Consider the following 27,500-nt stretch of genomic DNA (forward strand, 5'->3'; position numbering starts at 1 on the left):
CTTAGGAATTTTTGCTTTTACCCCAGCATAGGCCCTTGGCTATACCCCTGTTCTGGATGTTGTGGAAGATGTGTTTGCAGAGGCTTCACTTAATCCTGATTCTTTGCCTCCTGCTCCTGTTAAACCGGATAGGTATTACAGGGTGCCTGAGGCTCATAAATATCTTTATAAGATTCCTAGGGCGGACCCAGAAACTGTTAGTCAGGGACCTAAGGGTGTCAAGGCCTCTGTTGTAAAAAATCTGGTTCCTCCAGATAAAGAGGCCAGAGCTTTGGATAGATGGGGAAAGAAAGTCTATACTTCTTCCACCTTAGCTATGAGGGCTTTGAATTGCCAGTTTCACATGTTGAAATATCAAAACTATCTTCTTTCTCAATTGAAGTCTAAGGTAGATGCTCTGGCGGAAGGCATTGAGTGTAAAGAATTACAAGATTTGGTGCATATCTCTGAACAGGTGGGTAAGCATTCTTTACAATGTGGTTTTGATGCTGTACAGGCCTCTTCTAGGGTGGCTGCCACTGGTTCAGTTCTTCGCAGGCACGCCTGGCTGAGGGATCAGAATTTATCTGACCATGTTAAGACAGGGATTTTGGATGCTCCTTTACAGTCTGATGTGTTGTTTGGTTCACCTGTGGAGTCAGTCTTGAAGAAAATGGAAGACAAGGCTAAGTCTATGCAGGCTGTTAAAGATTTTTTGCAAGTTCAGCCTCCGAGTTTAGTAGGATTTGACCTGCTAAGGGGTGGACGTATCCTTCTTATGATTCTCAGTCTAGGGGTAGATCTAGACATGGTAGGGGCAGAGCTCAGAGTTCCTTCAGACCTAGAACGGGGAGTTCACCTGCACAGTCTTCGGTGAGGGCAGGGGCCAGTCCTTTCGTAAACAGGCCCAATGACCTACCTTTTCAGCTGCCAGATCCTTCTTGCCTGGCAGCACCTTTGGGAGGAAGGTTGGCACTCTTCAAGGAAAACTGGAGTTTGATTACTCAAGACAGATGGGTATTGGATATCATACACCAAGGTTACAAGTTTTATTTCCATACCTTGCCTCCTTTCAAAGGCATGCCAGACGTTCCTCCCCAGCAAAGACTAGAGGCTCACAAACAAATTTCTCTGCTACTTCAAATAGGGGCCATACAACCGGTCCCTCTACCAGAAGTGGGCCTAGGATTTTATTCTCGCCTGTTCCTAGTACCAAAGAAGGGGAACACGTGGAGACCAATTTTGGATTTATCTATCCTCAACACATATCTGGACATTCCCAAGTTCAAAATGTTGACGTTACAACAGCTTTTACCTCTGCTGGGCAAAGATCACTGGATGGTGACTCTGGATCTCAAGGAGGCTTACCTTCATGTTCCTATCAAGCTCGGTTGCAGGAGGTATTTGCGTTTTCGGGCTGGGACTTCTCATTATCAGTTCTCTGCATTGCCCTTTGGCTTATCTACTGCACCCAGAGTGTTCACGAAAGTTCTGGCTCCAGTGATAGCTTTCTTCAGGCTAATAGGAATACAGATCTATCCTTATTTGGACGATTGCCTGATTCTGGCCCAAGAAAAGGACGAACTTCTTCATCATTTACAGTATGTGATAGCAGTGCTAAGATGCCTGGGGTATTCTGTGAACGAAATAAAGTCCAGTCTAGTACCCTCTCAGGACATGTGCTTTCTGGGTGTGAGACTGAATACAGCATCCCAGATGGCCTTTTTGACCCCGGACAAACAAAAGAATCTTTCTCTTTACTTCCATCAATTGTCTCATCAGTCCAGGCTGACTGCAAGGACAGTCCTTCAAGCCTTGGGGTTCATGGCATCTTGTATTCTGGTGCTTCCCAATGCCAAACTGCATATGAGGAAGCTACAATGGTATCTCAAAATGTATGGACACAGCACTGCCAAGATATGGACACTGTCATTCAGATAATACCTTGCATTCAAAAGGAGTTTTTGTGGTGGGCTCAGGAATGTCACCTAAACAAGGGACTCTCTGTGACCCGACCAGAGGCGAGTCAGATTCTAACGACAGATGCCTCAGACAAAGCTTGGGGAGCTCATCTAAATGGAAAGTGGGTACAAGACCCGTGGCCTGCCAGACTTCAACATCTACATATCAACTTGAAGGAGATGTTAGCAGTCCAATTTGCATTAATAGCTTTCAAGGATTTACTTCTTCCAGGGCAGGTGTTGGTTCTAACAGACAACACAACTGTCATGTGGTACATCAACAAGCAAGGGGGAACGCATTCTTATCCTCTATGCAGACAAGCAATGATTTTGTGGGAGAATGCTCTCAGTTTACAGCTGAATCTTCAGGCAAGGTTTCTGCCGGGAGCACAGAACTCCTTAGCAGATGTATTGAGCAGACAAATTATGGATCCCCACGAGTGGAAATTGGATCCTCATGTATTTCAGAAATTGACAGTGTTATGGGGAACTCCAGACATAGATCTGTTCGCTTCTCCACTAAACTACCAGCTGCCAAAGTTTTGCAGAAAAAGGTTTCATCCCACAGCTTGGAAAGTGGATGCTCTTTCATTCAATTGGAGCAATCTTCATGTGTATGCCTTTCCACCTCTGCCTCTCCTCCCAAAGGTACTCCTGAAGGTCAGACAGGACAAGCCAAAGATGATTTTAATAGCTCCAGATTGGCCTCGACAGCACTGGTACCCATTACTGAGAAGTCTGGTGCAGGGAGCCTCCATGGCCTTTGCCTTCGATTCCACACCTGCTGTCTCAGGAGAACAGTCATTTACTCAATGTCAAACTTCACTCTCTACATCTGACAGCCTGGCATATTCTGTTTTAAACCCTGGAGGGTCTCAGCTTCCACAGCATGTTTTGAATGTTATTTTGGAGGCCAGAAGGCCTAGTACAAGGAAAGTGTACGCAGATAAATGGAAGAGATTTTTTTTTGGAGTACAGCAAAGGAATTTGATGTTTCTAAGCCTAATTTAAGTGTGGCTCTTCAATATCTTACTGAGTTACTGGACAAAGGTTTGTCCTTCTCTTCTATTAAGGTTCATGCTGCAGCAATTTCTGCTCACTATGACTGTGACCCACCATTGTTTTCTCATCCTTTGTTTAAGCAATTCCTTAGAGGGGCAAAGAATATAAGACCCCCACGTAGAGCTCCTACTCCTGCTTGGGATCTCAATTTTGTGTTGGAGAAACTCACTCTACAACCTTTTGAGCCTGCAGCTACTGCCGAGTTGAAATATTTATCATGGAAGACTGCTTTTTGTTGGCCATTACCTCTGCAGAAGGGTTTCTGAATTACAGGCCCTTATGGCGGTTGAGCCTTTCTTAATTTTCCATAAGGATAGGGTATCTTTGCGTACTAATCCTTCCTTTATGCCTAAAGTGGTTTCTAGTGTGGCTTTAAACCAAACTATTCATTTGCCTACTTTTTATGCAAAAGATTTTGCACACTTTGGATATACACAGGCAGTTGCGATATTATTTGAGCAGAACTAAAGGGTTCAGGCAGTCTCAGCAGTTATTTGTTTCATTTGCTTTGGGTTCTCAGGGCAAGCCTGTGTCAAAACAAACTATTTCTAAGTGGATTGAGTTTTGTATTGCTTTCTGTTATTCCCATCATGGTAAGGAGATTCCAGCTGGGATTAGGCCTCATTCCACTAGGGCTACTGCCACTTCTACAGCTTTTTTAAGGGGGGTGGCAACTAAAGATATTTTGGAGGCAGCTACTTGGAGTTCAGTGCATACTTTCTCTAAGCATTACCACCTTCCACTTTACTCTAAATCTAGGGCTGGTTTTGCCACTGCAATTTTACAGGGCATTTTGGCAGCTCCTAATGCTTTATAGTTTTGCCATCCTCCCTTACCTCTGCTTTGGGATTCTACCCATGTGTAAGGACTGCAGCAATGTGAGATGAAGAACATAGTACAGTTTTGTACCTACCATAAATGTAGATGTTCGAAGATCCACATTGCTGCAGTCCAATTTACCTCCTCCTTCCCCTCTGTAGTTAGAGGCGGTTGTGTGGTTTGGGTTGTGAATATTGTGGATATTGTATATATTGTACATATGATTAGTGCAAGGGTGGTTGGTTGCTTTTTGCTGTCTTTTGGTTTTGACCTTTCTTTTTAGGGTCTTCTGACATCTGGGGCAAGAAAAGACTGAGGATATGACGTCGGTCATGCGCATTTGTACCCTGACGTCCTGATGTCAGTCTTAAGCGCCTTGACCGACGTCAGCCTAATACTTTGATATTCGGGCCGACCGAGGACAGCGGACTACCCATGTGTAAGGACTGCAGCAATGTGGATCTTCGAACATCTACATTTATGGTAGGTACAAAACTGTACTTTTCTACTAGCTTGGGAACCCAGAGAAGTGTGAATAATGATGTAACGTGAACCAGGAATGTGATTTTTAAAAACAGTGAGAGTCAGAGAGCATTAAGCATTTTTTGTCTTGACTATCCAACTCAGCCCTTCTTTGCTCTATATGTAAGGTTATCTTAGACTTGTGTTCTCTCTTGGTAATAGCTAGAAGCTAGAAAGATTAGACTGTTTTTCTGTGATGTCAGAACTGTACTACTGAATTATTTTAAATATTTCTCTATGATCTCTGAACTCTTGACTAACACTGTGTAGTAAAATTATTGTCTTGTGTTTTTAATTATTTATTATTAAATATTTTTAAACTCTTTTAACTGTGGCTGTTTTGTGTAGTGATAATTTAAGCTCTAGAGTACATTGCCTGTATATAGTGATCCTGTACCAAGTCACTCTAATAAGCCTTGACTGTTTAGTCACACTTACCAGTTAAATAATAATATTGCGCAGTAATAATTGGACACCCTTTAAGGGCCTTTGAGTAGCTGATAAATATTAGTGGGTGGTGGCAGCTGGTACTACCATATAGTCTGGGAAGAAGGGGCACAGCTGGAGAACCTGTGCCAGCCTTCCCCAGGAGTGTCTGTGTGGTTGTATAAACTCTTCTCAAAGTGTGTGTATGTGTGTGTGTGTGTGTGTGTGTGTGTGTGTGTGTGTGTGTGTGTGTGTGTCAGCTACTTGGGCAGGGACACGAAGCACTGGTTGGACAGAGAGGGTGCTGGAGGTTTTAGCTTGCCCACTAGGCTGAGATCTGGACCCTATAGCTATGCCAGTGGGGAGTCTTATTGGGGACCTGGAGAATAAGGGAGCGACCAGCCCCTGACTGACTGTCATCTCTGTGTGCTGTTAAGGGAAATTCCACTTTACTGTGTGTATTTGTTATCCTTTCCTCCTATATGAGATGCCCTTCACTGGTGTTAGTGGTGAGAATTAGGGCTCCTTGATTGCTGGGTCAGGGCATGGGTGTCACATAATTGACTACCAGATCGGCACAAATCTGAGCCTTTCCTTTTAAGTTATGGACGTAACTAAAGAATGTCTTATGGTTGTCCTTAGCTGAGGAAGCTAATTTGGATTTGTAGTTAGCATTGGAGGACTTCACAAGGAGTCTTATTTGTTTATGCTGAGGAGGGAGTGTTTCCAGTTTGGGGCTTGCTCCCTCTTTCTTAGACAGCAATTTTGTTCTCTTATTGTAAAGCCTGTTAATTGTAGTTGTCTACCAGGCAGGTTTGCTCTTTCTCGAGGAGCTTGTTTTAGTCCTATCAGGTATGGCCACATCAATGGAGTTGTTCAGGTATTTGTGTAAAGCATCAGTGTAGTACTCAGCATAGTTGCCAGTTCCATCTGAGGGAGGAGGTGCAGTGAAACTATTTATACCATCCTGTAAGAGGTTATAATCTGCTTTGGAGAAGTTTTTTTGTTTAGTTTGTTCTACGGGGGGGGGGGGTGGATCAGGTGTGATAGTAACTTCGAATGAGAGTGATTTGTGGTCAGATTCCACCAGGGAATACCTCACAATGGGGGTGCTACAGTGGTATCCCCATATTGGTAAGCACCAGAGCAAGGATGTTGGCACCCATTGTGGGGGTGTCAATTAGCTGGTCCATGGCATTGGAGTTAATGAAGTCAAGGAACCCTTTGGGCAAGTGAGTTTCCGCATGAGTACCTTCCCTAGTCAATGGATAGGTAGTTAAAGTTGCCCAAAACCACGGTGTTCGAATGTATCTTGATAGACTCAAGTAGATCCAAATAGGCAGACTGGGTGTTCTCATTCATGGATGGGGTCTTGTAGCTAGCAATGACTTGAATAGGTGTCCCACCAACAGTTAATTGCACCTGAAGTATCTCCAGGGAATCATGTTTTCTAACCAATTTGGAGGTGTATTTAGCTTTAATGAATATTGATACACTGCCTCCTTTAGTTTTCACTCCTTCAGTTTCTGGTCTGAATGTGTGGAAGAGGCATAACTTGATATGGCTGGGGTGCTCTCCATAGCCTTGAACCAGGTCTCCATGACTGCACAAATGTCTATGTCCTCCAAAGTGAGGACTGCTTCCAGTGAATGCAGTTTCATGTTCTTGGATGGAGTTCTTATGTCCTTGAGACATTAGATTTCTCCATTAATTCCAAATCATCAACATGCTTTCAGTCGTAATCATCACTTACAATCACATTGTAAGAATACATTGCTAAAATCTGAACTCTGTCCTTTTAAATATGTTATAATACATGAAATTTAAATTTTCCTGTCTTCTCAGAATGCAAACTATTTAGCTAGGGTTATATTTATAAACATGATAAGCATATAGTGGCTTTAATATAAACTGGAATTATGAGTAGGAGTCATAAGCTTGTACTGAAAGCTTGTTTAGGAAATCAACTCAACATTCATTTACTTTTAGAAAGTAATTACTTAGTTTCAAAGATAAAGGCATTTCACAAAATGGTTATACCTATATATTGGGAAGAAGTCTTGAGAAATGAGAAAGATGGGACTGAACTGAACTGAACACAGAATTGTTTAAAGAATGCAAGTGAGTAGCTATTCCTAAAGTAATATATATTCAGCATGCTGCAAGCCCTCCTCTGAAAATACGCTTCTGCCCTGTCAGACATTCCTGGTAATCAAATGCCAATAAATAAATAAATAAATAAAATAAAAGAATGTCTTTTAAACACAAATCAGTCACTACTGGGATCTAGTTCACATGTTCATAGGTAAGTACTAGGCTAGGTGCCCTTGCAGACTTTTTTAAATATGGCCAATTTTTCCAATTTTTCTTTTGCTGCTTGGATGAACCTTTCCAGTTTGATGTTAGATTGGCCTTACCCATCCAATAGTTGATTACTATATACTGCTGTTAATGCAAATAACAGGGATCATATCATAGATAATTTTAGAGGACCCATTCATGAGGTAAAGCATTTAGTAGCTGCCTCTATCCCTTACATATTTCTCTACTGTACATATTTTCACAGCATATCAAGATTTTTGTCTTATATTTGTGGTCTCTTCCTCATAAAATTTATAGTTTTCTGGCATATCACTGAGGATTGATGTCATTAAATAATAAAATGCTTTTGAATTTCAGACTTCATATCATTCAGAAAATGCATGCTAACACACAATCTGTTATTCTAACAAATTTCTAAGTTTATAAGAGAGAACTTTGAAATCTATCTTTCTTATCTTTTCTTATTATTTTAGGCTTTGTCCAGATTTTTTGTGCTAAGAACTTGGGAGGTATGATTTATTAGCAGTACAGGCAGCAGTCCTTGGTAAAATTTCTATTGCACACCTGTAGCTCCAGCCTGCCATTGAATATTAATACAAAGCACACACTATCAGTAGTCAATAAATCGCAAAAAGGTTTTCTTGTGTAGTTGAACACAAATAGCAGCAACCAAAGAATTCAGCTATAAAATCCACTTTAATAGTAAAACTGGAAAACCACTGGATTGAGTGCTTTCATCCCCTCATCAGAATCCACACTCATTTCATTTGAACCTTATTTTGCTTACGATAAACCTGTAGAGCATGGCACTGCTCCACCAAATAAGCTTGATGAGGTTGCCATTGACTATTGACAGGGATGAGGTTTGTTTTGCATCTGCTGGGAATCTATTGTAGTGCAGTACTATCCCCTGAAAAGATATACTCACCCCTCCAAACCATTCTGTTCATGTTGCAGAAGAGGTTTGAATTCCTGAACTGAGTATTTCTGATACCATGTGACTTGCTGATGTGCAGTAGATCCATCAGTATTGGATCAGAGGTATGCTAGATGCAGATCACCTCTTAGGATATTGAGAATAGTGACAGGGCCTTGAGGCAGCCCATGTAGGACATTTTCTTGGTCTTGTAGTCTTTTAATAAGTTTCTCAGTGGGCATTGCAGTTGTTGCATGTGTCTGGATAGATACATGCTAAAAGGGGGCATTATACTATTCACGTATGTCATAAAGACAATGCTTAAAGAAACATATGAACCTAACTATATACATACAGTCAGTTAAGCAAAACTATGGCATTTATACTTTGACCATGGGGATAAAAGTATTTTGCATGCAATTCAAAGGCAGGTCAACATATAGAAATTGGCTTAGAATCGTTAAAGATGTATAATAACTTACTTTGGTGAAGACATTTACGAAAAACAATACAGGCTGGACAATTCTACAGAAAATACTTTTTGCAGAACTTCACATGTAAACAATCCTGTCACAATAAATGTAATGTAAAGTTGTATATTTTATACTTAATTTCATTGGGCAGTGGGTTAAAGCACTGATTATTGCCATGATAATCCAGTTGTGATTAACAGCCTGAGCACTTGAATAAACCAGTTCCATGAGGAAGATGAATGACCATGCTAACTTCTCCTATTGGCAAAGGAAAACATGGAGGTGCATGGGAGGCTTGTCTCTTACTTGTTCCTGCTGGAGATCAGGAGACAGGAGAGCAACATTAATCTGCTAAGGTGTATAACTGAGAATCGGTAGCTCTGCATGTGACTGCAAACATGGGATGCTCCTTTCAGAGCACCCTATTGTGCTATCATATGTAGATGCATCAAAGTCAGCACAATGGCTTTAGAGAGTAACCCCTACACAGCGATCAGCTGACCACACTATGGCATTATCCTGTACATCAGTTCCTTGCTCTGTTTGTACAGCATTGGTAGCCCACATAGCCAAGTCTTTGTTCCATTCCGGAGATGAAATCTACTCAACAAAGAGATAAGTCTGCAAAGTGACCCAAGGGTTGAATCTGGGAAGTGCCCCAAGGAATAAGTCTGCAAAGTGCCCCAAACTGCAGCGGCCTTCTGAAGGACAGAGTAATGGGATGTGCAAGACAGAGACTGATGATCAAACCTAGACATGCTAGAAGTAGTTATGGATGATCAAAAGATAAAAGTTGTATATTTTAATGATACTTGTATGTATGTGTATATATGAGTTTACTTTGCTTTGCTGAATCTCATTTCACTGAATTTCATTTCACCCCAACCACTTCTCATTTCACTGAACTGAACTTAGTATATATGGCACCGTGTAGAGTACTGTAAGGCAAGTAAAATGTATTTGTGTGTGTGTGTGTATATATATATATATATATATATATATATATATATATATATATATATATATCATGGTGGTGCAGCAGTTAGCATTGCTGCCTCACAGCAAGAGATTCTCTGGTTCAATCCTCAGCTGGGGTGCCTTCTTTGTGGAGTCTGCATGTCCTCCCTGTGGTCGCATGGGTTTCCTCCGGGTGGTCCGGTTTCTTCCCACATCCCAAAGACATGTTGTAGATGGACTGGACACTCCAAATTGGCCCTAGGTGTGAGTGCATGCGTGTGTGTGCCTTCTGTGGAAGGTTGGGTGCTGGGCTGGCAACTCAACACTGTAAAACTCCACTGCCAATCATGAGCGGACAGGTGATCCACTATGGCGACCCCTAACTGGGAAAAGCCAAAAGAAGAAGAAGATATATATATATAAATTACATCTTCAGCTTACAATTATGTTAGTTTGCATGTAAAACCATGTTTGTCATGGCTGGAATTGATACTTTTAACAAAAATATTACTTGTGATTTTAATGAGTAATTCATTACAGGGAACAATATAAAAATCTTTTCTGTTTCCTTGCTTTCTGTAATATGAGTACTGTTCCATATGACATTAATAATAATGGATAAAATATTTTTTATTTAAACATAGCTAATAAATAAAACGATTAAACATACAACAATAATTAATAAAAACATTAATTTTATTGTCCGTTATTGTATATTTAAGATATTTTTTTTCTTCAGTAACAGAGGGCATCTGTCAAGTTTAAATTTCTAAAGTATGGAATTATTACTAAAAGAAGAAATATACAGCTTGGATTCATCTAAAATAAAGGAATACCCTCAAACTGATCTGTTTTCTTTTACAGTAGCATGACAGAATTAGTATCCTTTTCAGGATAGTTTTATACAAATTAGTTTAGTTTATCAAGGTTCTCCCGATAAAAACTCTTACTTCCAGTAACTAATAAACGTTTTCATTGGTAGCCTGTGTTCAAAGTATACTGCAGTGATTTAATAAAATCTCATTATTTATGCTGCATTTTAAACCATGCAACTTCCATCCTGTTTATTGAAAAGTATGTAATAGCTGCTTTGTTGGCACTCTCTTACAACTCTGGCATTATTCACATCCACTAAAAGAGATCAGTGATGTCTACTAGTAGATAGAATGATATATATTTTGTAAAAACACCTTAAATATGCTCAGAAAACCCAGGAAATACATGACTCGATAGGAGAGTATAGAAGAGTCTGGAATTGATGACCCAATAGGAGAGTATAGAAGAGTCTGGAATTGATGTATCTAACTGGTTACAAAAAATAATACAAACTTTGAAGAGGGGTAGTCACTACCCCTCCATTAGCATGCATATTGATCAGATTGTTATCTAGTGGAGTGTGATATGTGTAGCGGATCACAGGCCATATGTCACCACAACTTCCATAAAATTCTGTTTGTGGATGTGTAAAAAAAATATTTTAATTTCCTGACATACTGTGTATATACATTTGAAGTCAAAGGTGGGTGACTGTATCACTTTCATGTGGCTTGTTACTCTTAAATTGCTAAATGGTTAAGTATTGCTGTAATTTAGACAAATGATGTCATAATTATTTGGTACAAAAAGGAATCAAATATGCTGTTTTTACCATATTAAGACAATTATTCTGCAGTACTTTTTGTGATCAACATAACTAAGAATCTGAGCTCACTTCTCTTCATGGATGATGGTATCACTGTGTATAACCAAGGTCTTTATGACAAAGTAATTGGTACTGGTGGGATTCAAACCAAGGTCTTTGTGACATAGTCATTGGTACTGGTAGGATTCATACCAAGGTCTCTGTGACATAGTCATTGGTACTGGTGGGATTCAAACCAAGGTCTTTGTGACATAGTCTTTGGTACCAGTAGGATTCAAACCAAGGTCTCTTTGAAATAATGATTAGTACTGGTGGGATTCAAACCAAGGTCTCTGTGACATATTGATTGGCGCTGGTGGGATTCAAAGTGCTAAACATCTCATATTGGTAAAAGGCAGTGGGCTATGAACTAGCCCCGTCTAATGACATTTTTCACTATGCCTGCAAAGTACAAACATACTTAGGAACTAGAGGAATTGTAGAGATGCACATGCTTATACAAACTGGAAGGGAATCCTAGCTCATAATTCTTTAGTACTACTAGCTGAAACTGAAAATAACAAATAAAGTAGCGTCCCACATTGCACATTCATCTGAAAATGAAAACTGCACGGACAGACAAAAAGTTCAGATCCATCTTTCCATTTCCTAAACCACTTGCCATTGTAAGGGGTCACAATGGTAGTAAGCTGAGGAGAGCATATCAGACATCACTATTTACAGTGCAGTCTTTAGTTCATCCACTGGGATAGCCAGCATTACCAGGCATGATAACAGGTATAACCTCTCCGATATTTCCTGAGTCTGTCTTGTGAAGTCCTTCTAGCTGGTTGTCCTTGGCACATCCTCTGTGTGTGAGGTGCCTGACAACATTCTCAAAGATTATCTAAACCACTTAAACTACCTTATCTTAGCAAGGAGAAGCACATGCAAGGAGGATCAGTAGCTTTGCTGCTAGATGCTTCTAGACTGCCAGTCACCTCACTTCATCATGAAGAGTGAGCCCTGATGCCCTGCTAATGAACCTTATTTCTGACACCTGTGTCCATTATTTCATCCTCCTAGTCACTACGCAATGCTCATGAGCACAGGTAACGATGATGCATTGACTGTCTAGTAAACTGAGAACTGCATTCTATGGCTCAGTTGTCCCTTTATCGTCATAGTCTGGTACAATTCCTGTAGTATTACTGTTATCTGTCCATCCACTGTTCAGTCTTTCCATCCTTCCTTCATAAACAGACCCCTGAAATACTTAAACTCTCCATACTGGCAGCAAGTCTTCCTAATAAGTCTTCCTAATCAGTATACAAGAATCCATTCTCTTTTCTTATTTAACAAAGACCTCTGATTATTAAATGCTGATTTCCATCCATACCAGTCCCTGCACAACCTCAAACTGCTCTAGTCCATGCTGAAAAGCAAAGTCACATGACCCTAGAAGGACATCATCATCTGTGAACAAATCTGAACCCTCATGTCCTCAGAATGTCTATGCCTTGATTTCCTATCAAAGAAAATGTGAGCCCCAGAATATGGAGACTTAATGGCTGAAAAATCATACTTACACATACTAAGTCAGCTTTGGCCATTTAGCAGGCTATGTTTAGGGAACCTTTTCTAGCCCCATCCTCAGACCATGGAGGTGAGCAGAGCGATCCTAAATAGGGCTGCTCAGACATTCAGGGGGCTGCCAAACTCAACTGCTGCTTTGGTCCAGTAGAGAGCAACCCATTGCCCTGGGCTGCCTGTGTGTGAGGTTGTGGTTACAGCTTCCAGTGTATCTGCACCTGCTGGTTCATCATTCGCCCATCCCCACAAGTCTTGATGGGAGGGGGGCAGGTGATGTATTGACTTCATTGTGAATTGGATTATAGTGAGGGAGGTTGTGCAGATTGTCAGTCTCACTCTCTCATCCCAGCCTATCTTGGTTCACTGGCAGGCCATGGTTGAGATGACTGAAGATGGGTTGGGATGCAGTGGATGGTCAGCAGTGTCCTAATTTGTCTCACTGTGCCCTATTTGCATTCCACAGCACTTTGCCGAGTCCACCTTCCTGCCCGTTGAATCAATCTGGTGATTTCCTCCTCACAATCCACCATATCCAGTCTTCGCATGCATAGTTAGACAAGTCCTGACTCACTGAGGGTTGCAAACCCATCGGCTACCCCCATCTGGTTTTACCAGCCAGTCGAAGGCATTGCCTGGAGTGTGGCCGCTGTTGCATGCAGTAGGTTTTGCATCAGCCCACACCACAGAAGATGTGTGTAAAACCAACTATCATGGCTGAAGGTGAGATCCTGAAGGCTCTTGATAAGTTTATATACCTCGGCAGTACACTCTCCAAATTTGTGAACATTGACAATGAAGTAGACACACACATCACCAAGGCAAGCTCCGCATTTGGATGGCTACAGGAGTCAGCGTAGGATAGGAGAGCCATCAAATTGTCCACAAAGCTGAAGGTGTACAAGCCAGTTGTACTGCTCACACTACTATATGCCTGTGAGACATAGACTGTGTATGAGCATCATTCCAAAAAGGTGAATAGCTTTCATATGAACTGCTTAAGAAGGCTGCTGAAAATTACCTGTCAGGATAAAGTTCCAGACACAGTTATCCTCTCTCAAGCTGGACTGCCAAGTATCTACACGCTACTGAGGAGAGCCCAAGTCAGGTGGGCAGGCCACCTTGTACATATGCCAGACACATGCCTCCCCAAGAGACTGTTCTATGGTGAACACACAGAAGGCTAAAGCACACAAGCTGAGCAGAAAAAGAACTTTAAGGACATGCTGAAAGTCTCTCTGAAGAGCTTCGGCATTGACCTGGACTCCTGGGAAACCCTAGTGCAAGACCACCCTGCCTGGTGAAGCTGCTTTAGCAAAGGCACTACTGCCTATGAGCAGAGCAGGACTGCAGAGGCACAGAAGAAGCATGAGTTGTGTAAATCCACCACCAACTCTTTGTCAACCAACCCAACAGACCATTTGTGCCCGATGTGCAGCAGAGCTTTCCGAGCCCGCATCAGACTAATCAGCCACAGCCGGGCACATCGTACTCATTCAACCTCCTCGACATGATGTCCTTGGTCATCGTCAACAATAACAGATGAACAACAACAATATATATATATATATATCTATATATCTATATATCTATATATCTATATATCTATATCTATATCTATATCTATATATATCTATATATATATATATATATATATATATATATATATATATATGTGTGTTTGGTGGGTGGGGGGGGGTTCCCCTCCACATGTCACATGAAGGGTGCAAGGGAGATTGCCTGCCTGCAAAAAAGAAGTTTAAATGAGAAGAGCGATATTCAAGACTCACTCTTCACCTGCATTTTCAGTCTTTCTTTCTTTTTTTTTTTTTTTTTGGAGTATTAGCACTCTTCATTTACAATGCCAACATTGCAATAGGGAGCCAGATGAGAAACAAAATGTAAACATAGAGGAGTCTTGTACCCACAATAAATGCATTCAAGTTATCACACACAAAAAAATATTTTTTTTTCAAACAGCAACATTAATTGCAGGTTGTGAATAAAGAATAATAAATTAATACATTAGATATGATTTAAAGTATAAATGTTTAAAGTGCGTTGCATAAATAAATTAGTTAACACTAACAATATGAATTGCAATGAAATATTAAAATTAAAGAATCTTAAATGAAAATATGTACACTTTACTTCAATAACAACTTCAAAATTCACTTTACTTTTGGCTTCTTTTCACAGACATTGATGAGTGCAGTGCAAATGTAAGTGTTTGTCCAAGCCGTGAAAGTTGTGTCAACTCCCTTGGCTCCTTCGGATGTAACTGTAATTCTGGTTATGAGGGAGACAACTGTACAGATATAGATGAATGTGGATATGCAAATGACTGCGATGTTAACGCGCTGTGTGGGAACACTGAGGGATCCTATCTTTGCACATGTAAAACTGGATACACAGGGAACGGAACTTACTGCACTGGTAATATTTTATTATTTTTACATCTATGTAGTTTTTACTTGATTTTTGTATTTTAGATGTTTTTCATATTTTTTTTAATTCTGTCACACAAGTACATAAACAGTAACTTAGAAAATAGAGAAATATATATAACTAATCACATATTAAATACATATAATTCCAAAGAAAACACATTAATTATATCAGAAGATAGAATAGCTGCAAGCTATTGACAAAAGTTGCATATCGTTTAATGTGTGTTAAGAAAAACTTGCTATAGCTACAGCTGTTTCTCTCAACTTTTTTTAACACTTGCTTGTTTAAATATCTGTTTTGTAAAATGCATTGTGATAAAACATTATAAAATGCTGAACTAAGTTGAACTGAAATACTTTTAATTATTCATTATATTTTATGAAGTGAAAAAACAGGAGGCTTTAAAAGTTGATATAGATATGTATACATGTGCATATTTATTGTGTTGGTTTTTAGTATAATATATACATTCAAAAACCATGAACCACAAATAAGCACAGCCAAAAATGAACCAACACCAACTTGGAAAAAGGACAGAACCAAGCTGTACCCACAGGAATGCAATTTTATTCCAACACAATAAATTAAGAGCTTTCATCCAGCTGTATCCAAGACTTCATCAAAATCTACTGAAGTTAATTAATTGCACATTTAAATACTTAAATCATTAAGTTACATTACACAGCCCATCTCTAATAAAACCTTAAAAAACAGCTCTAAAAACAAAATATTACAAACATAAAATAATATAGCAATAACCCACGCCTGTGTGTAGGTAATGCTGGATTTACCCACGGTTGATGTGGTTTGGTCACGAGGGCAAAGCCCGATTGGCCAAATAAAGACAACTGTGGGTAAATCCAGCATTACCCACACCCAGAAGTGGATTATTGCTATTATACAATGACATTATTTAAGAAAAAAAAATACTTTTTTTAAATAATGGCATTGTATAATGCCTCCTTGCTGCCCTTCCACAGCTGTCTGGTATTCTGCAGCAGTGGGCAAAAGCAATGGAGAAAGCAAGATCTCCATTGCTTTTTACAAACTGTCTTGCTATGTTAAAGGAGTTTAACATAGCGAGATAGCTTTAAAAAAAGCAACGGAGAATCTCCATTGGATAGGAAGATAGGAAGATCTCCGTTACTTTTTTTAAAGCTGTCTCGCTATGTTAAACTCATTTAACATAGCGAGACAGTGTGTAAAAAGCAACGGAGATCTTGCACTCTCCATTGCTGTAAAAAAAGAGTTATACTAATGGAAAAAGTCCGGGTGACCGGACCTTTTTCCATTACTATAACTCTGATTTACAACGTGCACGCTGACCAATCAGCACGCACATTTTGGAATATTAATGGGGGTCATTGTATAATTATAAATAATCTATGGATTCTTAAGTCCAAACAGAAAAAAAAACACAATACAGATCCTAAACATTATAAGATCTCAATTTTAAACTACTTGAAATAGAAAGCAGATAATTTAAACATGGAACACATATGCATTAAGCTTAATCTGCTATATTAACTCTTTAGCTTCTATAAAATCTGTCCATGGTCACCCTCTGGGATTTTTGCGAATATTGTCCACCCCATAGAACAAAAAATTATCTGTGGGAAAAATTAACTCATGTCTATATAGAGCATTATACTGTTTTTTTTTTTTTTATGAGCTATATCATATATATTCTCATATATACAGTCCCTGAGTCTCCACTGAGTCTTGCCCACAGGGGTATTCCTGACACTGCACAATATAAACCATACCTACAGAGTTATGGGTGTAGTCAAAAGAAGTTTTTACATAACTCCTATTAACATAAAGTGTGTTTTTTACCAAAATATATTTACAATGTGGGCAAGAACCGCATTTATATGTTCCAAACTTTTTAGAACTAGAGACCCATGTTATACTTTCATTTTGTTCCAAATAATTCTTAATTGACTTCCCTCTCATAAACACAATTTTAGTTTGTTTCTCAATAATATCCAGAACACCTTCGAAATGTGAAAAAATGCTCCAGTTCTTTTTCAAAATATTAATAATGTTCAAATATTCCATAATATAGATGGCAATAAAGGAAATGGCAAATCCAGCGTTATCTTATAGCGGAGTACATATCCTACCAAGCTCGCCATCTTGTTCATACAATTATCTTATAGCGGAGTACATATCCTACCAAGCTCGCCATCTTGTTCATGCAATAAAAGTGGTTGGTATATACCATCAGTTCTTTTCTTTTCAACTTAATTTGAAAGACTCTGAACTAAACACACTGGATATTCCCTGGCACACAACATACCGACCAATTTATAGTATCCCATCAAAAAGGTATGGTCCTCGGGTATCATCCAGACCAATCTAATATATTTCCCTTTTACAAGCCCCTGCTTCTGATGAGCAGGATGGCAGCTTGTATAAAGTAAAAGACTATTCAAATATGTGGGCTTCTTATAAATGTTACTCACATGTTTTCTACTATCAAGATCTTTAGTAATTTCTACATCCAGCCACATCCAGATAACTAATAATACATTTACTACTCGAATAGATAAATTTAAAAAAAGTTGCTGTATTGTTCAAATAATCAGTGAAGTCCACTATATCCTCCTTGGGTTTATTTCAAGTTATAAATATGTCATCCACAAAATGAACATACCTAGCCCACGGCGGTTGAGACAAGTGTTAAATAAAAACCTCTTCTCCCATTCCAACATGATAACGTTTGAAAAAATTTGTGGGTACGTGCTGCCCCCATTGCAAACCCCCTATTTTGAGGAAATATTGGCCCTCAAAATATACAAAATTTGTTTTCAAAATCACCACCATTAATGTGGTCATAACATTCACCTCACCATTACTAAACTTAGAGCATGATGACAAAAACTTGTGAAACCACTCTATACCCAGTTCATGGGGGATGACATTAAGTTGATATACAACATCAATGGTGAGAAAAATAACGTCCTCAAAAAAATGCAAACTCCTAAGTTTATTTAGGAAGGCCCACGAATCCCTACACACATTTTCAAAATTCTTTAAACGTTCCTTTAGCTTAACATCCAAATACTTGTCTAAGGGGTGTATTTTGGCCTTTCCTGCATTAACAATCGGTCTCAGAGGTAGGTCAACTATACACTTCTGTATCCTTGGAATACCAAAGATACATGGTACCATTGAATATTCATTGGTCAAAAATGAGATGCTCATAACTAATAGAACGCTTGTCAAACAAATATTTCAATAAATAATATAAGAATATGAAATATTAACTTCATTTAAAGAAGATTTGACATAAAAATCAACATCAAACAAAAGTCAATTCATTTTATTACAATAATCACCCTTATTCACTATCACTACCTCCCACCCTAATTGAGTTTCATTACCCTTATATTCCTATCTTTATTTAAACTCAGAAGTAACTGGTATTCTGCTTTGCTCAAATTGTAGCTTTGCAAACTTCTATGCTTACCAATTAATTTCTTGAACTCAAACTCATGTAGTTTTTCAAACAATATAAGGGGTAATTGTAAGGGGGGGGTTAAACAAACTTGTTCTACACAAACTCACATCCAAGCCCATGTTATGGTTTGGAAAGATAAATTTCAGGTTAAGCTTTCTCAAAAACATCTTTAAATTAATGATAATGACCTCAATTTTGGCAGAAGCAGACGGAACAAATGTACACCCTTTACACAGTAAGTCACCATAATTCACATCAAATGTTTTTTCAGTATAATTAAAAATATTAAAGTCACTTCTGCTATTAGATGTAATAATAGGACATTCATAACTGTCCTGTTGTCCAACAGAAGATAATGAAATTAATTCCTTGTCGCTCTAGGCCATCTCCTCATTCTGCCTTGCTGAATATAGGAAGTCTGCTTGGATCGCCGCTGACTCTGAGCCCCATGCTGAGCTACAGTCCAGTTTCTCAGCCTCTCTGATCATCTTAAAGGGGCCTTGCTCTAAAGGGAATGCTTCCTCATCCATGGATTCAGTACTGTGGGCTGAACCATGTTGGTTATTCTCCCCCATCTCATTAACTCTCTCAGCAGAATAACTGGGCATGGGATAGGCAAACCCCTTTAGATAATCAATCCGATCCCATTCGAGTTTCTTCTCTTTTCGTACTTTAATATCCAATGAAATTTTATCAGTATCAGCATGTATCTTATTATATCTGTCCATTGAAGCAGATCATTAGTAATTACTTTTTCCAGGTCCATGATCTCCCTAATAAGACTGTCCATGGACTTTTGATTATACTTCATCATTAACTCCATTAACTCCCACCCCTGCTTGTCAAATAATTCCAATATGCATAGGTGAATTAGGGAGCAAACTGTTAGGAAATCTCCAGTGTCTCAAACCCTTCATTACTTGCTTAACTTTAATACATTCAAGAAAGTAACCATTGTCAAGTTGCAACTTTCTGAACTTGAGAAGCTTACTTTCGAACAGTTCCACGGATTGACTAAACATATGATTACCTCTCCCCATTACTGTTCCAGAATCTATTGACTCTATTGAAGCTAATTAATTGCACATTTAAATACTTAAATTAAGTCACATGACACAGGTTCATTAGATTCTGATGATGTCCTGAATACAGTCGGATGAAAGCTCTTCATTTTTTGTGTTGGAATAAAATTTTGTTCCTGTGGCTGCAGCTCGATTCTGCCCTTTTTCCAAGTTGGTGTTGGTTCATAATATATATATTGTTATCATTTTTAGTTCTATTGTTATCATTTTTAGTTCTGAGCATACTATACATCTAGTTAATATTAACACTTTTGTCTATTACTGATGTTACTGATGTCTGACATTGCATCTGGACTTATAAGTAGAGACCTTTACTATGTTATGGTCAGATTCAGAAAGAGTGGTAAGCCCTTACATAGGTTATTATTGCTGGTGAGCCCTTTCTTATTCAGAAACAGGTCCACCACAATGATCCTACAGAGTCTGTAGGATCACCATGGTGGGCTGCATCTTTGGCTAAGTTGTATGCTAATGAAGCATTCTGCAGGAGTGGCCTATGCTAATTATCAATGTGCTTTCCCCGGAGTTGTCTGCATTAAGGCATTTGTGCAGCTGAGCAATTCACATAATTGAAAATCATAGAATAAATTAACTCACCAAAAAGTTTACATCCACTCATTACTCCCATGGGTGAGATCATGTCAGACTGAGCGCATGAGAGTTTAGCAGAAAAGGTAGCAGCGGGGATGCATGTGTGTGTGTGTGTGTGTGTGTGTGTGTGTGTGTGTGTGTGTGTGTGTGTGTGTGTGTGTGTGTGTGCGTGCGCGCAAGCCTGGGTGGTTAAAGAAGGGAGGCTACTTAACGGATAAGTAGTGTGTGTGTGTGTGTGTGTGTGTGTGTGTGTGTGTGTGTGTGTGTGTGTGTGTGTGTGTGTGTGTGTGTGTGTGTGCATGTGTGCGTGTGTGTGTGTGTGTGTGTGTGTGTGTGTGTGTGTGTGTGTGTGTGTGTGCGTGTCTGTGTGGGTGTATAAATGTGTATGTGTGGGAGGGATCCTTTCATACTTCTGAACTTCTGTAGATTAATGAGCAAATCCGTCAGTCTTGTGAGGAACACTAGACTGCAGGGAAATGGAATTATTGCTGTAAGTCATTAAAAAAAATGAAATAAAACCGCATTGGGGAAAGAAAACCCCTACACTTTTAGCTCAGTACACATGACATTAGTAGAGCATTAGCACCCTGTGCTGTAAAGAAACTACTTTATTAGAATGTAGTTTCTTAACAATAATAGGTATACAGTTCTAATTATTAGAGAAACGTATGTAGTATCATAATGAACTTTCCGAACAATAAGCCAAATGAAATTCTGATGTCTGGTTCATAGGTTCATAGGTTCATAGGTTCATACTAGGCTATCTGCCCTAGGGCATTTATAAGCCTAGCCAGAGTATGTTTGGCTTTCGCCACCCATTTTAAATTAATTTTGCTATGCCCTTTTTCGAGGTTAGTATACTGTGCCTCTGTCTAACAGTGACAAAGAAGTGATACCCGGGGTAAACCTATGATCTCCCATCCACTCATCAAGATTCCTCTTGAAGAGAGTCAATGAGGGACTCTGCCTAACCTGGACTGGGATTTTATTCCATAGTGAAGGGAGCCTCTGGGTTATGAATCTGTCCTCCAGCATGTCCTATTTATTTCAGTGCTGAGGTTCAAGTCTCTCGAGCGTGTAGCTCGATGGGATTTGGATTTTTTGAGGTGCAGCATGTCCCTTAATTCCGGGTTGGACATGGCCTTATACGTCAGGCACAGGTCACCTCTGAGCAGTCGGTATGCCACTGAGTAGAGCTGGAGTTTCTTTAACCAGGCAGCATATGGCATCTGTTTGAGCCCTTTGATCCTCTTGGTGAGGTACTTTTGGGGTCTTTCCAGTTGCTGCAGGTGTTTGGTAAGGTACATCCCAAAAGGGGCATTGAACTCGATTATGGGCCTGATGAGGGATGAGTAGAGGCACGATGACCTCCCCTAATCTAGATGTGAATCCCTTCATGATTAGGTGGGCTATATAAAATGTTTTTCTAACCACTTTGGCCACGTGGTTGTCAAATGAGAGATTGCTATCAACTTGGGTCCCCAGGTCCCTAATGACTTCTTCTGTACTTAATGGATTACCACCTATGTGGTAATTTGTGGGCACTTTGTTTTTGCCAAAGGGGATGACTGTACACTTTTTGGCATTTAGCTTGAGGCCATGGCTCTGGCACCAGTTGTCTGTTTCTATGAGGCCCTTTTGGAGGATGCTTGTGTCTGCTGGAGAGTCGATTATGGCACCCAGTTTGCAGTCATCTGAGAACTTGGTCAGCCACAGTCCTTCCGTGTTGGCCTGTACCTCCGAGAAATATATACCAAAGAAGAGAGGTCCCAGGACTGAGCCTTGTGGGACGCCACTTGTAACTGGTTTGGAGTCTGACATGGCTCCAGCAATTCTAACCATGTGGGTTCTGTCCTTGAGTCAGTTTGCAACCCATCTAGTGACATAGGGGTTTATGTTTAAGCTGGTGAGCTTATCTATAATGCCCGAGTGGGGTATTGTATCGAAGGCTTTTGCGAGGTCCAGATAGGCTGTGTGGACCACCTTCCCTTCGCCAATGGCCTTGGTGACTGTTTCAAAGAAGTCAACCAGGTTTAAGAGGCAGGATCTGCCCTTAACAAAGCCAAACTGGGTAGGATCCAGTGTCTGTAGGTCCCCAATATCTTTATTTATGAGGTCCATAATGATCCTTTCCATAGCTTTGCAGACCAAGCTAGTCAGGCTTAGGGGGCGATAGTTTCCAGGGTCCGTTGAGGCACCACCTTTGTGGAGAGGGACCACTGTTGCTGTACGCCACTCTTTGGGTACATATCCTGTAGTAAGGCTGAGATTGAACAGTAGTTTTATGTTTGGGTTTAGCTCTTCTTGGAGTTTATCTAGGACGCAGCCTGGGACACCGTCTGGTCCCATTGATGCTGTGTTTTTTGCTTTGGAGAGGGCGGCTCTCACCTGAGCATCTGAGATGTCGGGGGGGCAGCACTCTGCTGGGATAGATATTTGCCCTTTTGGTGGGGAGGGGGGGAGAAGTTTGCGCTGAACCTGTCAGCTAGGATGTCGGCAATGTCTGTGGGATCAGTGTATTTTTTGTCATTTTGGACTAATTCTGAGCATATCTGTGAATTCCCAACCAGGTTCCTAACATAACTAAAGAAAGCCTTGTGATTATCTTTAGTGTCCTGTGCAATTTTTCTCTCGAAGCTGGCCTTTGACGATTTTATGAGTGCCCTTAGTTTTTTGCTAATACTGATCAGAGATGCCTTCCCTTTTTGGGATTTTGCTCTATCATGTAGTAGCTTCCTCCTCCTATTGTATAGTTTGTTTATGGCTGGGGTCCACCAGACAGGTCGTCTGCCTTTGGAGGATTGGGTCTTGGTTTTATTTGGGATTGCATGATTCATGCATTCCTGAAGGTGTTCATAGAATGCATTTATAAAGGATTCTGCGGTCTGGGCCGTATTTTCCACAGGCGCGGGGGCTTTGAAGGATTCCACCTCGGTTTTGAGGAGTGTGAAATTTGCTTTAGAGAAGTTTTTCACTGTGGTTTTCTGGGCAGGGGGTGGGGTTGGGATGTGAATATCCAGTGAGATCAGTTTATGGTCTGATCTTACCAGTGAGGGATACACTTCTGGTCTGGAGCATAGAGTCCCCATGTTGGTGATGATCAGGTCCAGTATGTTTTCCCCTCTTGTGGGAGTGGTAACAAGTTTTTTCATAGCATTTGAGTTTTTGAATTCTAGGAACCTTTGGGCAAGCGTGTTGGAGCTAAAGTAATGCTCCCAATCTATGTTTGGGTAGTTGAAGTCACCCAATATAATGGTGTTCGGAGAGACCTTCATATTTTCCAGTGTTCTCAGGAAGGCCGAGTGGGGTTCCTGGGTTTGGGAGGGTGATCTGTAGCAGGCTATAAACTGGAAGGCAGTTTTACCCACTGTTAGTTGCACATGGATAGTCTCTGATGCTTCGTGCTTTGCCACCAACCTGGAGGTGTGGGTATCTTTGATGAATATCGATACTCCCCCTCCTTTTGTGGTTCGGTCCAAGTTTTGGGGCGGAAAAGCATGGTATGAGGTATAACCTGGTAGTGCTGGGGTGCTCTTGGGAGTCCTGAACCAGGTTTCTGTTACTGCACAGATATCGATGTTCTCCATGCTAAGGAGAGTTTTGAGTGCGTGCATCTTGAGGTTTAGACTTCTAGCGTTGAGTAGCATTACTCTTAGTTTCTTATCCCTTGTGATACCTATGGAGGTGGGTTTGTCTTTTGAGCCTTGCCTGAAAAAGGCACTATGGTAGTAGCAAGAGCCTTTGCCAATATCCAAAAGCCCAGGGGTGACAGGTGCAAGCCGTCCCTAGCAAAGCATCGTGGCTTGTCGTGCATATCATCCCACGCTGACAGGCATTGGATCCCCTTTGAATGACACCAATACTTAAGCCAATTGTTGAAATTGATCATCTTGTCTTCATATTGTGGCATCATTCTTGGTGAGGGTAAGATGCTACTCAAGGTCAGGGTCATACCAGCCTGGGCTACATGCTCAGAGAGCTCCTCTATGTCTCTTTTCATGTAGTCCAGGGAGGTACATCTCAGGTCATTCACACCAGCATGGACAATGACTGAGTCATATTTGTACTTGCCTTGGAGTGACCTGAGTGCTTGTGTTATGTGGCGAATCTTAGCGCCAGACAGGCTGCTCACCGTGACCTTCTCCTTGTTCAGCCTGGTGAGCGGGACGTCAGTGTGCCTGATAATAGAGTCACCTATTACAAGTGTATCAGGTGTGCTGTTTAGCCTTAAGGGCTGTGACTGTTCGGCACACTGGCTTTGTGAGATATGTGTTGCATGTGTTTTGTTTTGGGGTAGCGTTTGCTTGGGTGTCTGCTTTGGAGGTCTCTGCTGCTTAGGCAGATCTTTATTAGAGCCTCTGAGTATGTTTTTGTGTGATTATGTGTTTGGTTTGCTGTCGTGGTAGGTCTATGTGAGACTGGAATTGTAGTGAGTGTGGTTTCCTTCTCCTCCTGACTGGTTATGCCAGTACTGAGTTGAGAGAGGTTAGCCTCCAGTTTGGCTATATGGTTGCATCTCTCACATGCGTTGGAATTTGTTGGGAGGAGGAGAGGGTTGTCTGTGTACATGAGGCAGTTGTAACATTGCCTCAAGATTCCCATATTCACCAGCTGGACCGGAGAGGAGATTGACAACTGACCTTTGGACATGCTAGAATAATATTGGGAATTCCTTTATAATTGAAAACAAGGGCCAATGGCGAGCGAGGGTGTAGTGCTTTTAATTTTTAGTGCTGACTTATAATTGCTTTAGTGAGCAAGTGCCAGGTAACAAGTGCAATGTGTTACAGGTAACTTAAATGCAAAAATGACAAACAGTAACTTTCTTTCAAGCGAAGCAAGGAAATAAGTACAGTAAGCAATGCAGATATCACTAGGGATTCACAGAAGCGCTGAGAAGCCGCGTTTTAGGTGGAATTAGCGTTCCAGGGAAATAACAAGCATACAAACAAAGATAGATTCAGCAGGCCTGGATCTAGTCTATGCTACAGCAAACAAGGTGTACCAATTTCAGTAAGATACAGTTCAAATATTCAGGCACTATAAACCTTTAACCAGAATTTCCCAGCTCAGAAGGGCAGAGTCCAGCCTCTCCTCCCACAAGAGTGCAGACCACGAACCTTCTTAATGTAAAATAACTGGCCTGAAGCCCAAGTGCTTAAACCAGAGCTAATACACTTTAAGAATAACAGACACTGAGCTCTCAATCAGCAGTTCCCAACTTAGAAGGATGAAAGCTACCTGTCCTGCCACCACAGTGCATGCCACAAACCTTCCTAATGTAGAACAACTGGTCTGAAGCCCAAGTGCTTAATCCAAAAGACTTAGAGTGATAGCTACACTTTAACCAAGTTACTACCAAGCAGTAATAAATACAACTGAATACTTTAAATAATGCCTGGTTTAGTGCTCAAGTTATACAAACAAAGCTAGATTCAGCAGGCCTGGATCTAGTCTATGCTACAGCAAACAAGGTGTACCAATTTCAGTAAGAAGAAATTCAGATATGCATGCACTATAAGCCTTCAACCAGAAATTCCCAGCTCAGAAGGGCAGAGTCCAGCCTCTCCTCCCACAAGAGTGCAGACCACGAAACCCTCTTAATGTAAAATAACTGGCCTGAAAGCCCAAGTGCTTAAACCAGAATATACTTTTAGAATAACAGACACTGAGCCCTCAATCAGCAGTTCCCAACTTAGAGGGATGTAAGCTGCCTGTTCTGCCACTACAGTGCAGACCACAAACCCTCTCAATGTAAAACAACTGGTCTGAAGCCCAAGTGTTTAAACTAAAAGGCTTAGAATGAGTTACACCAAGCAGTAATAAATACAATTGAGAATGTTTAAGATGACACAAAAGCAAAATAAAGTAGGAAGAAACACAAGTACAGTAAAAGCAGAAAATTTTTTTTTTTTTTTTTTTTTTTTAGAAAAGTAGCAAAAGCAGTAGTAAATACAATTCTCATGCAGTGCAAGCTGGCACACTTGAATATGTAGCAATATTAGTCCACAGACAGTTTGAAAAAATGTAATTAAATTAAAAAGGACTAAAAGCAAGTGCAGAAAGGGTTTATTAGGTAGAATGCGGTAAAGAGATGTCCTGGGGAAGTGTCTTAGATCAAATCTACAGTGGGGCGGGCACTGCAAAAGCCACCAAATTTAAACTACAACCAAGAATAGGGGGGGGACCAGTTTCAACACAGATGTAAGGAATGTGCAAATTATAAAAAAAATATACTGTTTCCTATAGATTTGCAGAGCAGTAAGACACAGATATCAAGCAGACAATTTAGCTCTATAATACAGAATAACACAGAAAATATACTCAGCTCTATAACTTGAAGATAGTTCTGTAAGGCTGTCTCTCCAGTTTGAATACAGGTTGTTAATTAAAAGGAGACACAGCACTAGCTAAATTATATCAGCTGAAAGACAAGGCAGGAAATGAGGGGGGGTGGGGGACCAGTTTCAACACAGATGTAAGGAATGTGCAAATTATAAAAAAATATATATGTTAATGACTGACTTATTGTAACCATCCATGATTTAGAAGAGGATGGGAGAGCATTCTGTCTGCTCAGGGACATATAAGAGATATGGCACTGTTTGTGTGTGTGTGTGTGTGTGTGTGTGTGTGTGTGTGTGTGTGTGTGTGTGTGTGTGTGTGTGTGTGTGCGTGTGTGTGTGTGTGTGCGTGTGCGTGTGTGTGTGCGTGTGTGTGTATGTGCACATGCATGTGTGTGTGTGCCTGTGTCTGTGTGTGTGTGCATGTGTGTGCATGTGTGTGCATGTGTGTGCGTGTGTGTTTGCGTGTGTGTTTGCGTGTGTGTTTGCGTGTGTGTGTGTGTGCGTGTGTGTGTGTGTGTGCGTGTGTGCGCGCGTGTGCGTGTGTGTTTGCGTGTGTGTGTGTGTGTGTGTGTGTGTGTGTGTGTGTGTGTGTGTATGTGTGCACATGCATGTGTGTGTGTGTGTGTGTGTGTGTGTGTGTGTGTGTGTGTGTGTGTGTGTGTGTGTGTGTGTGTGTGTGTGTGCATGTGTGTTTGCGTGAGTGTGTGCCTGTCTGTGTGTGTGTGTCTATGTATCAGCATGTGTATGAGAATGAACAACAGGGTGGTATGTGCCAGAGCGATGCAGGGTCGCCAGAAGTGATTGCCACAGGAAAGTGATAATTAGCACTAATGATAATATCATGATTCACTGATATGTAAATTAGCTGATAATGAGGTCTTTCCTCATTGTGGCTATAAGGCCTCTGAATTTCAT

General features: G+C 40.5%; 1 protein-coding gene across 1 annotated transcript in view; it reads left to right on the forward strand.

Annotated features, from left to right (window-relative positions):
* Positions 1–27,500, forward strand: part of LOC122801233 (EGF-containing fibulin-like extracellular matrix protein 1) — a 125,784-nt gene that overhangs the window by 6,740 nt on the left and 91,544 nt on the right. Inside the window, exon 2 of the mRNA XM_044070785.1 lies at positions 14,848–15,084. Within this exon, the coding sequence (XP_043926720.1) occupies positions 14,848–15,084 (237 nt within the window). The remainder of the gene's footprint in view (positions 1–14,847; positions 15,085–27,500) is intronic.

This window comes from Protopterus annectens, chromosome 4.part1 (assembly GCF_019279795.1).
Source record: "Protopterus annectens isolate FY-2018-M chromosome 4.part1, PAN1.0, whole genome shotgun sequence".
In the NCBI taxonomy this organism is placed as follows: Eukaryota; Metazoa; Chordata; order Ceratodontiformes; family Protopteridae; genus Protopterus; species Protopterus annectens.